At 40.5% G+C, this 14,572-nt stretch overlaps 1 protein-coding gene across 4 annotated transcripts in view; it reads left to right on the top strand.

Moving 5' to 3' along the window:
- Window positions 1-14,572, top strand: part of CTNNA3 (catenin alpha 3) — a 2,257,234-nt gene that overhangs the window by 1,214,827 nt on the left and 1,027,835 nt on the right. For all 4 annotated transcript variants that reach the window (XM_029609715.1, XM_029609716.1, XM_029609718.1 and 1 more), the window contains one exon: window positions 9,576-9,656. In XM_029609715.1, the coding sequence (XP_029465575.1) occupies window positions 9,576-9,656 (81 nt within the window). The remainder of the gene's footprint in view (window positions 1-9,575; window positions 9,657-14,572) is intronic.

The following is a 14,572-nucleotide window of genomic DNA, read 5'->3' on the forward strand; positions in this document are numbered from 1 at the left end:
GATTTGCACAAATGTATTCGCGAAAACATCTTTGCGGTGCACGATAAACAACCAAAGAATCATTGCTCTGCACGAAACAGGCTGTTCCATGAAAGGTTTATTGTGGTTCACAACATTTCTGGACAGCCTGTTTCCATGAGAGAGAGAGAGAGAGAGAGAGAGAGAGAGAGAGAGAGAGAGAGAGAGAGAGAGAGAGAGAGAGAGAGAGAGAGAGAGAGAGAGAGAGAGAGAGCGCGCGAGCACCTTGCTATAATGTCTACTCCCTAGACAGGTATTTGTATCCCTATGAGAGGCCCACCTAGTAACTCGAGGTGGGGATTAGGTAAGAGTGTAGGGGGTTGGGGCCACTTTCACATTCAAAGTGAGACGTACGAACAGAACAGTGGTCTCTTGTGAAGATTTGAAGGCCTTCGGAGTGAGGAAACTCACTCCAAGATGAGATTTGGGCAATGTTCTCTCCACCTAGCTTGATGGACACTCTACCTGGGCAACAACAAGCTAGGTGGAGAGAACACTGTCCAAATCTCATCTTGGAGTGAGTTTTCTCACTCCGAAGGCCTTCAAATCTTCACAAGAGACCACTGTTCTGTGAGGGAGTCAGTTGGACCGTTAGATGATTGAGGGTTTAAAGGGGCACTTAGAGAAGATAAGGCCATTGCAGAAAGATTAAATGATTTTTTTTCTTCGGTGTTTACTGAAGAGGATGTTGGGGAGGTACCCGTACTGGAGAAGGTTTTCACAGGTAATGATTCAGATGGACTGAACCATATCACAGTGAACCTAGAAGATGTGGTAGACCTGATTGACAAACTTAAGAGTAGTAAATCACCTGGACTGGATGGTATACACCCCAGAGTTCTGAAGGAACTAAAAAATAAAATTGCAGACCTATCAGTAAAAATGTGAAACCTGTCATTAAAATCATCCATTGTACCTGAAGACTGGAGGATAGCTAATGTAATCCCCATATTTGAAAAGGGCTCCAGGGGCGATCCAGGAAACTACAGACTGGTTAGCCTGACTTCAGTGCCAGGAAAAATAGTGGAAAGTATTCTAAACATCAAAATCACAGAACATATAGAAAGACATGGTTTAATGGAACAAAGTAGGCATGGCTTTACCCAAGGCAAGTCTTGCTTCACAAATCTGCTTCACTTTTTTGAAGGAGTTAATAAACATGTGGATAAAGGTGAACTTGTAGAGGTAGTGTACTTGGATTTTCAGAAGGCATTTGACAAAGTTCCTCATGAGAGGCTTCTAGGAAAAATAAGTCATGGGATAGGTGGCGATGTCCTTTTGTGGATTATAAACTTCTAAAAGACAGGAAACAGAGAGTAGGATTAAATGGACAATTTTCTCAGTGGAAGGGTGTGGGCAGTGGAGTGCCTCAGGGATCTGTATTGGGACCCTTACTTTTCAATATATTTATAAATGATCTGGAAAGAAATACGACGAGTGAGGTAATCAAATTTGCAGATGATACAAAATTGTTCAAAGTAGTTAAATCACAAGCAGATTGTGATAAATTGCAGGAAGACCTTGTGAGGCTGGAAAATTGAGCATCAAAATGGCAGATGAAATTTAATGTGGACAAGTGCAAGGTGATGCATATAGAGAAAAATAACCCATGCTATAGTTACACAATGTTAGGTTCCATATTAGGTGCTACTACCCAAGAAAGCGATCTAGGCGTCATAGTGGATAACACATTGAAATTATCGGTTCAGTATGCTGCGGCAGTCAAAAAAGCAAACAGAATGTTGGGAATTATTAGAAAGGGAATGCTGAATAAAACAGAAAATGTCATAATGCCTCTGTATCGCTCCATGGTGAGACCGCACCTTGAATACTGTGTACAATTCTGGTCGCTGCATCTCAAAAAATATATAATTGCAATGGAGAAGGTACAGAAGGGCTACCAAAATGATAAGGGGAATGGAACAGCTCCCCTATGAGGAAAGACTAAAGAGGTTAGGACTTTTCAGCTTGGAGAAGAGATGGCTGAGGGGGATATGATAGAGGTATTTAAAATCATGAGAGGTCTAGAATGGGTAGATGTGAATCAGTTTTTTACTCTTTCGGATAATAGAAAGACTTGGGGGCACTTCATGAAGTTAGCATGTGGCACATTTAAAACTAATTGGAGAAAGTTCTTTTTTACTCAACGCACAATTAAACTCTGGAATTTGTTGCCAGAAGATGTGGTTAGTGCAGTTAGTATAACTGTGTTTAAAAAAGGATTGGATAAGTTCTTGGAGGAGAAGTCCATTACCTGCTATTAATTAAGTTGACTTAGATAATAACCACCGCTATTACTAGCAACGGTAACATGGAATAGACTTAGTTTTTGGGTACTTGCCAGGTTCCTATGGCCTGGATTGGCCACTGTTGGAAACAGGATGCTGGGCCTGATGGACCCTTGGTCTGTCCCAGTATGGCATGTTCTTATGACTAGAGTACCTCATTACATAGAACCATTATGGACCAGAGGAGAACTCCTGGGAACCAGCAGATAACATCAGTGCAGCTTGTCTATTAAACTAGTTCCATTGATTCTTTCTAAGCCCAAGCCTCGGATCTTGAGGAAGAGGCCTAGGAGGAGGTACTCTTATGTTTTGTGGCTCGCAGGGCCCACCCGCAAGTTGCGCCACTTACCTGGCCTCCAGAGCCTGCAGACACCCTCCATCCATGATGAGATGCTGCCTGCACGTTTTGCGGCAAGACACCACCAATACTGCTCCTGCTAGTGAGGGCATCGAGCAGCGATGGACGTAACAGCCAGCTGTTGGTGGGGAACTACAGGGCTTCCCCTGTAAGTTGTGCCAACTCCACCACAGCACCAAGGGTGTACAATCCTTACAGCAAAGCAGTTCTATGTAGTAATAGCTACAATTATTGGTAAATCTTCAATAACTTAAATAATTAGCAAAGACAGAAGACTATTTTCACTGAAGCCATATACATTTTTCAGTCAAGTTAAGCACTGGATTCAAGTTCCAGTATGGATCAAAAGCTGAACCTTAGGCATGATTATGATCATTTTAAGATCAAATCTTGACTGATATGAAAGAGATAAGAAAGAAACTCTTTACCCTGGTACTCAAAGAACCAATAGAGAAAACCCCAGCACTCACACACATAAAAAAAAACCCTACTTCTTACAGGACAAATATTACTATCAGTGGCTTGAGAAGTTACTAACATTTCATGTGCTGCAGTATGCAAATCCATTTATATCACTGAATTTGTTTTAGATTTATCCAGGACATAAAGGGATAACTTTTCAAATTCAGATGGTTAGAAATTGAAAACACTTTTCTATTCATTCTAGGGTGATTTGAAAGCTGAGATACTAAAACTAGTGGAAACAGCATTGGGAAAGTAGGGACAGGGTGAAAATGTACCCTATCTTTCCCTACATGGCATAACAAGGGTCCTGTTAAATAGAGAAACTGCTGAAAAAGAGGGCAACTGTTGCAGCAGGGGTCTGCAGTGATGTTGGAGATTAAAAATTGCTATGCATTTCTGAGATGGAGAGAAAAGTTAATTTCCCTTGCCTGGTTTACCTGTGTACTGTTGCCTACTGACCTCGTTGTGTGACATCCATACCAAATCTCAGCAGGGCGATAATTACTATTGAGGTATGAAAGAAAATAAAAAGAAAATTTCATATTGCCACGCATTACATAGAATAAAAAAGTGCCTACCCTTAGCTTCAGCAATAGGGCTAATGATGATGGTAATAATAGTGCAGACCCTTCAGGTGAAGACAACACCTCTGCTACAATTGTAGATCATGGTAACCTGTTCATGGAGCCACTGTAGCAGTAGACAAGAAGACAAAGAGATATAGTTATGTGAACACTGAAGATAAAAAGGAAATAATGTACAGCTATTTTAAGTAACAAACACTATATTTAAATCAAAAGGATTTACGAAAAGAACATGTTACAAACTGGAAGAAACAGGGCAACAATACAATACTCATCAGAGAACAAGAAACGAGCTGCAAGGGAAGTTTCTCAGAGAGTTGGGAGATGAGAGCTCTGGTTAGTCTGAATCAACTTAGGCAACTCTCTTAATCAGTTCCTCCAAATCTGCCTTAGGTGAAATATTCTGCTATAGAATGATTAGCATAAAAGAAGCATAAAAGAATAAATGCACCCTTGGAGCCACTGAGATGCACCCCAAATACGTATCCATACTAGTTACATAGAACATAGAAACATAGAAGATGGTAGGAAAGAATCATTTGATCCATCCAGTCTGCCCACTTGTACCTGCCTGTCTACTGTGTTGTTACAGGTCTAACTTGATCTGTGCTCTTCTCCAACCCTCCATCACTAAGTTCCCTGGGTATCTCTCCCAAGCATGCTTGAATTTTGCTACTGTTTTGGCTCCTATAACCACTGTTCGATGTCTCTGCAGGTGTCCACTATCATCTCATTGGAAAAACAAAAAGCAGTTTCTCACATTTCTTTTGAGGTTCCCTGCCTTCAGCTTCTTATGATGATTCTTTGTCACTGAGCTTTTCATTCAATGGTAAATCCTTCCTATTAGATCTTTATTGAAATTACTGTGCGTTAGAATGTTTGTCTCTTATCTCCCTTTTCCTTTTTCTAGACAGTACATCTTTAGCTTCCTTTTTCTCTCTTTGTAATGCTTATTGTACAGTCCATGAACTATTTTAGTGGCCTTTCTTTGAATTGTCTCTACTTTTTTTTAGATGTGTTCTCCAGAACTGAGCATGCATGATTTTGCTTTTTCTGAACGAAGTTCTAGAGGAGGGATTTTTACCAGAGATATGTAGAGAGGTAATATTACTTCCTTCTTTCCTAACTATGGTACCTCTTTGTAGCCAAGGATACTACTTCTCCCAACTCCCAACTGCTTTGTCACAATGTCTGGCTTCTTGAGGTCATCAGAGAAGACAATTCCCAAGTCTTTTTCCCATTTGGCGACTGCTAGTTCTTCACCTCCAATTTGGTATTTGATCTTTTCTGCATTCTAAATACATAAATTTGCTTTTTCTTATGGTGGGGGTGGGGTCAGTTAAAGAATAGGTATCCATTTTCCTAATTTTGTTCAATCGTCTTTCTTCTTCTTTTCCCTCTGCCATAGGTATTCCCCCTCCAAATGTTTTCATCATCTGCAAATTGGACACTTGTTGTTCTAACTCTTCCCCCATGTTTCTTATAAAGACATTGAAAAGGACTGGACCTTTCATTGATCCTTGTAGCACCTCTCTGGTCGTTCTCTTTTTCCCAGAATGGACCCCATTGACTATATCACTCTGAGCTCTGCTCTTAACCAGTTTCTCCCAAAATATATAATTTGTTTGCTCTAACTCCCATTTCATCAAAGGAATTATTCAAATTTGTTTGGACAAAATGTATGCCTATGACCCCACAACTTACTGACTTCAAGATGTATAGGGACCTTTGTTTTCAGTTTTTATTTTTATTTTTTTGAATTTCAGTGTTATAATAAAATCAGTGAAAAAATAATTTTCCAATGTGTTATAACTGTTATAATTTTTCCACTGATTTATTTTGTTATAACACTGAAATTCACAGGAAAAATAAAACTGAAAACAAAGATCTCTGAAGATATTTTGTTCTTCAGTAGTGCTTCCAGAGGAAGTGCTGACAATGGAATCTTCATCTACTGATGGTAAGCTTGGACTTGCTGGGAAGAAGAACTTAAATCTTAAGACAACATAAAAAAATGAATAATAATTCTTGGAGGGTTAAACTATTACTAGATATTTGAACACCCATGGGTGAACACTTCAAAGGGAAGTATTTCATGAGCTAATATGTGCCTTAAAATTTTATATTTGCCACCAAAAACCTTTAAATATATATATATATATATGGCTTGATGAGTGACTTTCTTGAGCTGAGGATTAGACATGACCTGTTTACAATTGTAATGAAGTAAAAATGTAAATCTTCTTTCATATGGGTAGTATTATGAAGGTTCATTCTTCTGCACAATTGTTCAATTAGCAATATCAAAATTATTGAATGCTTGACTTTTTTGTGTATATATTTGGTGAATTCATTTTGTTAAATCTTCTTATTTTTTTTTTTTATTCTTTGAAGGGTAATAAAAAAACAGAGAAGTTAGGGCATCTTGATAGAGAGAAGTTGCAGTAAATATTAAAGTATTCCATGTGCTTTTAAGTAAAGAGCAAAGAGAGCAGAAAGATTCCAAATTACACCTGTCAACAGATGAACAGGTTGTTAATTGAAACAAAAGATATATTTTAATATGTCTATATGTAAATGCCAGAATGCTAAAAGATAAGATGGGAAAGTTAGAATGTATAACAATGAATGAAGAGGTAGATATAACTAGCATCTCAGAGAAATGGTGTTAGGAGGATAACCAATGGGACACTGTGATACTAGGTTCTAAATTATATTGCAATAATAGGATGGATCAAATTGGCAGATGAGTAATGCAATATGTTAAAGGGCATAGAGTGAAACAGGATAAAAGTTCTGCATGAAACAAAATGCACTGTAGAATCTTTATGGATTGAAATTCCATATGAGAAGGGGAGTAGAATAGCAGTGGGGGTGTACTATTATTCACCTAGCAAGAATGAACAGATGGACGTCGGACAATGACATGTTAAAAGAAATTAGGGAAGCTGATAGAGATGTGCAGGCAAAACGTTTTCGTTGCGTACGCGATCCGTATTCGTGGGGGGTCAATTCCGTTCCATGCGAACATATGGAGAATTCAATAAGTTGTCGATCTGTAAATATGTTACTACTAAATTAACTACAACCCCCCACCCTCCTGCCCCCCCAAGACTTACCAAAACTCCCTTGGCAAGTTTTGTGGGGGTCAGGAGGATCCCCCAAGACTTGCCAAAATTCCCAGGTGGTCCAGCAGGGGTCTGGGAACGATCTCCTGCACTCGGTCTGTCGGCCTCCAGTATTCAAAATAGCGCCGATAGCATTTGCCCTCACTATGTCACAGGGCTACTGGTGTCATTGGTCAGCCCCTGTCACATGGTAGGAGCACAAGATGGCACCAGCCATCCATTGCTCCTACCATGTGACAGGGGCCGACCAATGGCACCGGTAGCCCCTGTGACATAGTAAGGTCTTGGGATGTGAATCGTTTTTTGACGATTTAAAATATCGTCCAATATTTTTTAAATCGTCAAAAATCGTTAAAGAGTGCAATACATTCGAAATTCTCCTGATTTATCGTGAAAAATCATTAATCGGGTTTGTGTCACTAACTGGAGTTATTTGGGGGGGGGGGGGGGGAACTGGCACACCAAAACAACCCCTAAACCCACCCCAACCCTTTAAAACTAATCCCTTACCTTCCCCCACCCTCCCAAACCCCCCCCCCCCCAAATGCTTTAAAATCACCTGGTGGTCCAATGGAAGCCCCGGGACCGATCGCCCGCTCTCAGGCCATCGGCTGCCACTAATAAAGATGGCGCCGGCCATTTTTAAAGATGGCACCGGCCATCCAGTGCTCCTACCATGTAACAGGGGCCGGCCAATGGCACGGATACCCTGTCACATGGTAAGGGCAAAGGGCCATCGGCGCCATTTTTATTAGCGCAGCCGACGGCCCGAGAGTGGGAGATCACTCCCCGCGCCCCCACTGGACCACCAGGTAATTTTAAAACGTTTTTGGAGGGGTCGGGAGGGTGGGGAAGGCTAAGGGATCAGTTTTAAAGGGTCGGGGTGGGTTTTTTTTTTATTGGATCGGGTGCAGCCGATAAACAAAAAACCAATCGGGCCGGACGATAAAAATTATAAGATTTGAATCAGAACCGGAACCAAACCGATTCCAGTTCTGATTCACATCTCTAGTAAAGTCAAAGACTATTGGCGCCATTTTGAATACCAGTAGCTGACGGCATGAGTGCAGTAGATGGCTCCCGGACCCCCCACTGGACCACCAGGGAATTTTGGTAAGTCTTTGGGGGGGGGGTCAGGAGGGTGGGGGGTTTGTTTAAATTTGCTCCTTTAGACGGCCAAATAATTCGGTGAAGATTTGTTGTATTCGTGGGGAATCGTGATACATTTCACTTCCCCACAAATACAATGAATATGGCCCTATACGTTGCGGATTACCAACACGTTGCAAACGAATGCACACCCCCAGCTCCAAAACCCTTCACCAGGACCAGAACACAGAAAAAGCTGTAAAGAAGGGGAAGAGCTTGCTGCTAAGAATGCCTGCAGCAGAAAGGGTTAAGCCTGACCATGCTCCCAAGAACTTCATTTGCCCTTTCCCCAAGCTAATTATCTGCTAACAGGATACCCCAGGCTGCTAAAAATTGCAGTGCATCAGGAAACCAGATAAAACCAAGGAGAGCTGCAGCTTAAATGACTTCCTAGCACAAAGTTTTTGAATCAACAAACAGGCACCAGAGGCTGCCTGGCCTTCTGCTCAGCTAGAAAACCACCAAAAAAAAGAGGCTGGTGGGAGGACTGTTCCTGGCTTGAACTGAACTCACTAGCCCTCCCACCAACTTCTGTACCCTCCCTGGAGGCAGAGCACCTCCACTGTTGTCTCCTCCCCCCATGTGCTCCTCAGCCTTAACAGCAGTGTTCCAGCAGATCTCCTCCTTTAAAGGTATAGGTATGGCCAGTGGTGATTCTACAGAAGTCCAGTGCCACTGGCCCACCCCTGTGCTTTCAGTAGGCAGGTCCAAAGAAACACTATTGCTAAGGCTAAACAACATTTTAATAGAGAGGGCTATAAGAACATAGGAAGTTGGGTCAAATTGAGGGACCAACAAGTCCAGCATCCTGTTTCCAACATTGGCCAATCCAGGATACAAGTACCTGGTAAGTACCCAAACATTAAACAGATCCCTTGCTACTAATGCCAGTAATAAGCAGTGGCTATTTCCTAAGTCAACTTGACCACAGAAGGAAAGGCATTCTTTTCACAACAGTGCTCCTAGGCATGGGTCTATACAACCTAAAGGGAAATATAGTTCTGACAAGTACAAGAACAATATTGGTTCCAAAGAGTGTAACTAACCTGCTTTGAAAGCAATACATACATTTTATTTTGCAATGCAGCAACTAAAAGATTGTCATGTAATGGAAACAATTTACATATTAGAAGCAAAGAATTATGTCAAGTGATATGGATTATGATGGTTCAAAACTGTGTCTTCATGCACATGGTCAATGTTTATGTTCTTATGGAAAAATTCGTATTGAATTTTACTGTCAGTAAATAAATGGCTAGTTAAATAAATATACCTTTAATATCATAAATTTGAAATGAGAGTATTTTCAGAATATTAGTTGTAATATATGAGGTACAATGCTATAGTATCTGGTTTTGGATATAAACCAATAGTAGTGTAAAGCATCTACTATTGGATCTTAAACAATTCTTATTGATGTTAATTTTTTTAAACATATTCTATACTTGTTTTAGCTCAACAATAGAACTTAATCTTAAAACCACACATTATATTGTAACCTTGCATGCAATTTATGAAAACATTTGATGACTAATATTGCTGTGAGTTTGTTACTTATTTAACCATTTTATATCATTTTTTTTAGGCTGGAAAGAAAGAAAAGAGTAATGCCCTTAACTGTGCTATAGATAACATGTGCAAAAAAACCAGAGACCTTCGTAGACAGGTATGGAGATTTGATAAAAATTAGAATGTCTGTTTTTTTTTTTTTTTTAAATAAATGTTTTAAGGATGATTCTTCTTTCAATACCCATATAAAAATGATTATACAATAATTATTTGGGGGAAGCAAAACAAGATCTCTCATAACATCTCTTACTGTACATAGGTTTTAGGGGTGCAGGGATCAGTCTGCTATGGGACACTTCCAGTTCCCCTCCCACTTCACCTCACAATCCTAACTTCAGGAAAAGACAACGTGTTCTCCACAAAATTAGACTTTTATTTATCAGATTTGACAAGATTAGCATTTAGAAGATAACAATACGTCTGTAATAGGGATGTGCATGACTCTTATTATTGTTGGCCCGCACCATTTTTTAAGATGGCGCCGGCCATCCATTGTGCCTACCATGTGACAGAGGCTGGCCAATGGCACCGATAGCCCCTGTCACATGGTAAGGGCAAAGGGCCACTAGCACCATTTTGTTTACTGGCAGCTGACAGCTCGAGAGCAGGAAATCGCTCCTGGGACCCCTGCTGGAACACCAGGGACTTTAGGCAAGTTTTGGGGGGGTTGGGAGGGTTGGGATTGCAATTAATTAAATATGACGGGTTGGGGTGTTTTGTTTTGTTTTTTTGGTTTGGGACAGCCGAAAAAAAATCTGTCCAAATTTCCCACAGTAGGCCGATAACGAAGGCCGAACCAAAAGATTCGGCCGAATCACATCTCTAGTCTGTAACATCCTGGCTCCTAAGCACCAGTTTACCCTAATGAAAGTTATGTACCATGGGTGGTTACAAACATGCCATAAACCTTAGCCTTCCTAATATATTAATACTTATAGATAACTTACTTACCCATGGTCCCAACTTCAGATGATTTCCCTCTGTCTACCTCTGAAGCAGGCTCTGGCTGGATATCTGGAGAATGTGGGCAGGGGAGGGGCTTGCTTTCAGATCTGGTATAGGCAGAGCTGCAGGATGGTCCGAGATGGAGGCTTGCTTCTGGGTCTGGTACTGGCAGAGCTATAGGGCTTTTCTCGGCTTCTCACCACCTCAGATTCTGTGCCACCATCTGACCCCAGCAGGGTGTTTCCTCCCCCAGTCTCCTGGCCACACCTAGTCTTCTAGGGTCTGCCCCCTATCTCTTATTTGCCCCAACTTATACTTTCCAGCTGACAAATATGCATTAGCTCATGTATAATCATGTAGTGGGTAGAAGGTCTTTGCCACATCACAGGTCATTACAGGTCTTTTCCACCCTCCTTTTTCTTTGGGGGGGGGGGGGGAGTCCTGCAACATCTGGACTAAGGCTGTCTGCCACCAACAGTGTTTTCTCCATTTCAGAATGCTCCCCTTCATCCAAGGATGGGGGCCCCTCTGACCTCTGGACTTTCCTTGACTATTCCATGTCTTCTGATTATGAGCCAACGATGCTGCATTGTTCCTCTGCCTTAGTTTTATTTCGACAGGAGCTCACACACAAGCAGATCTTGATACGTATCCTTCAGTTCAGATTTAAAGTTCTCATCTAAGAATATAAGAAAATGCCATACTGGGTCAGAAAAGGGGTCCATCAAGCCCAGCATCCTGTTTTCAACAGTGGCCAATCCAGGCCATAAGGACCTGGCAAGTACCCAAAAACTAAGTCTATTCCATGTTACCATTGCTAATGGCAGTGGCTATTTTCTAAGACAACTTAATTAATAGCAGGTAATGGACTTCTCTTCCAAGAACTTATCCAATCCTTTTTTATATACATCTACCCTAACTGTACTAACCACATCCTCTGGCAATACATTTCAGAGTTTAATTGTGCTTTGAGTGAAAAAGAACTTTCTCTGGGCAAAATTTATTTTCTCTAGCTGTGATAGTATTTTTGGCCTGTCAGCATACTTGTCAGCATATCTGTCAGCATCCCTCTTAGCTGTTATGATCCATATTGGGTACTTTCAGTGGTTAAACATGGGATATCTTCCTAAATTTCCCCCTTCTTAAGCGGGATCAGCCAGCATGAGAGCTTATGACTGCTAAAGCCTAACTATCAGACTACTATGCAGGCTTCAGCTATATGACATGTATGAGCACCAGTGATAATATCATCAACATGAGGTAGGAATAATGCAACAATAATAAGAGTCATGGTACTTATAAGAAATCATAACAGTAATAAGAGAATGGGAGTAATGTTAAAATGTAACAGAATAAAAGTGAATGAAAATGGTAAAAGTATAAATAGATAATAAGAAATAAGGAAATAATGTAGTTCTCACATGTGGCAGGCTGTAGAAATATGAGGTAGAGATATCATCTCAGATGTGAGGTAGAATATATGTGTATGCCACCCTTCTTTCCCTAGCCTAGAAAGAGATGAAGTGTGATCACTGATTATCCAGTAACTCATACAGTTCCAGAAATGGGGGCTGTGGGAGGTCTCGCAAGCGCATAGCTTTACAGTGAGATCTCTCCATGTGTGTCTTATTAGGGCCCTTACTCTTTTAAAGAGGGCGATTGAAAATAGCAGGTTGGCCACAATCATCATGGCTAGGGCAGGTAAGACATAAGACAGGATATGGTCAGTTTGTAAAATATCTTCGACTCTGGAATCATAGTTGTAGTCAGCAACTTCTGCTGTGTCTAGGTCTACAGACAGTTCCACAGTGTGAGCGTCTTTATAGACTAAAAGATATACCAGGTTTTCAACAAAGTTGATTTCATGGCCTGAAAACTCATCCAGGATTTCTACCTCTGTGGGAACTGGGTCTGGTTTAAGATAGTATAAAGAAACACCTCCTACAGTAACTATTGAGTTCTTAGGTACTGTGACCAAAGAAACATTACTGGGTAAGGGAGCCTTACTGGTAAAATCATGCTCATTAGAAACAGCAAACTCTGTCAGAGGGGTGCGAACTAACCAAACATTATTTACACCAGCAACCTTGGTCTTGGAGAATTCATTATACTTTGTTATGGTAACCTTACATTTCTCTCGGATGTTGTTCGAGGACAAACCACACAGAGCTTCTGTAGTATCCATTAGGAAAGGTTTACTGGGACATAACCAATGTATGACCTTTTTTGGCATAGGCCTAAATTAGGAACTAAATATTGCTGTGGGTTGTCACTCTGATAGCCTAGAAGGGCAGGGATATCTACACGCAGGTACCCATTGTTTATCCAGGTACCTACTTAAATTACTTGCTTCAATTGGTAAACATTGTCAGGTAAAATGAAAGGCAAATGAAAGGACCGTATGTTCTCCATTGCAGTTCCAAGACTATGGAACTCTCTAACCGAGACCTTACGACTAACTCTAGAAACAAAGAAATTCAAACGGGACCTAAAAACATGGTTATTTCAAAATGCCTATAACCCATCTTAAACTTTTCTGATCTCAATTATTACATCCACATGGACTCAATACCATAGAACTTTTCATTCCTCATTATCACACACTTCCAACCCCCCCAAATAAATAAACCTGAAACTAAAATCTTTTTCTTTTCCACCACCCTCATATCCCACCAGTACACTGAGTTAAAAATGCTTTTTCATCCCAGATAACTTCTCACCCCCAAAAACTAGTCAGCATATGTGCCCCTGAGATCTGTAGTCATTGTGTCTATCTCCACACTGTATGTTATATGAACACATTAAGTGATTATATTTGTCAATTTATATTATGTATGTCATGATGTAAACTGTTGTGATCTTTATTTGGAACAACGTTATATAAAATGGCTAAATAAATAAATAAATAAATAAATACATTTAACACATATTCAACCTTCATATTCTCAATATCCACATACAAAGGTTTAGCATTACCCATATGATAAGCAATCTGGACCTGGATAGGCTCAATGTTACTTCGGGTAATTTTAGCAAAAGCATCTGTAATGACATCTGGAGAGACTAAATAGGTTGAAATCTTTCATGCTGTTGTCCAGCTCACTAAACAAGTCATTGGTGAGTGCTTGAATGGGCTATATAAAAGTGCAGTCCTTGCTCAGCACTGTATTAATGGTAGTTATGTCCTCTCAGTTATGTTCCATTGCTTGAGAAAATAGGTTAACCAAGGTGATGGTGTTACTTAGTGTTTTATCTTGAGAAGTTAACTGTTCTTGTTTGTGTTGTATCTGTTTAAAAATAGTTTTCATATAGTCCTGCAACTGTTTAACAGTGTTCTGCAAATTCTTTTATGGAAACTGCATTTGCAATGGACATGGATGCACCAAAGAGGAAACCCAGGACAGAAAAGAAAATGGATCCAGCAATTAGTCCAATAAACCTTTTGGGTCGGTCTACGTTTTTTCTAATGGGCTGGATCATAATTTTTTCCAATTGACTCAGAATGTTCTGACCATTCTGGGTAGCATATTCAGATTATCCTTGACCCAAGCTTTAGTTGCAGCAAATGCACATTAGTGAGGTTAAAATGTTTCTGGATCACATGTTGGGGGACCAGCAACACGAAGACTTTCTGGGTGACAATCTGGGATTGCATGATGAGGAAGCCAGGAGTGTCTTGCATCACGGTGCCAGAGGAAGAACCAAGCTTGACCAGCTTGGCAGCTTCTGCTTCTGTCGTCAGCAGCACTAGGACGATCGCCCTCAAGGACTGGCTCTTCATCTGAAAAACAGTAGAGAACTAATCCTCTGCTTTATTGTTAGTGTCAGTGTTACTGGGCATGGTATTTTGATCCACAAATTTAGGAGGGTGACAAGGTCTGAGCTGATTAATGTGGACCCATTTAAAGACATCTTTACCAACAGGATTTGTCTTAATTCAAATAAGATACGCGACTGGTGAAACTTTATCCACAATTACAAAAGGTCCTTTCCATTTGGGCAAAAATGTGCTTTCTTTGGCTTTATTTTTACTGTAATTATAGTAAAAGACCTTGTTTCCAATTTTAT

This window comes from Rhinatrema bivittatum, chromosome 7 (assembly GCF_901001135.1).
Source record: "Rhinatrema bivittatum chromosome 7, aRhiBiv1.1, whole genome shotgun sequence".
In the NCBI taxonomy this organism is placed as follows: domain Eukaryota; kingdom Metazoa; phylum Chordata; class Amphibia; order Gymnophiona; family Rhinatrematidae; genus Rhinatrema; species Rhinatrema bivittatum.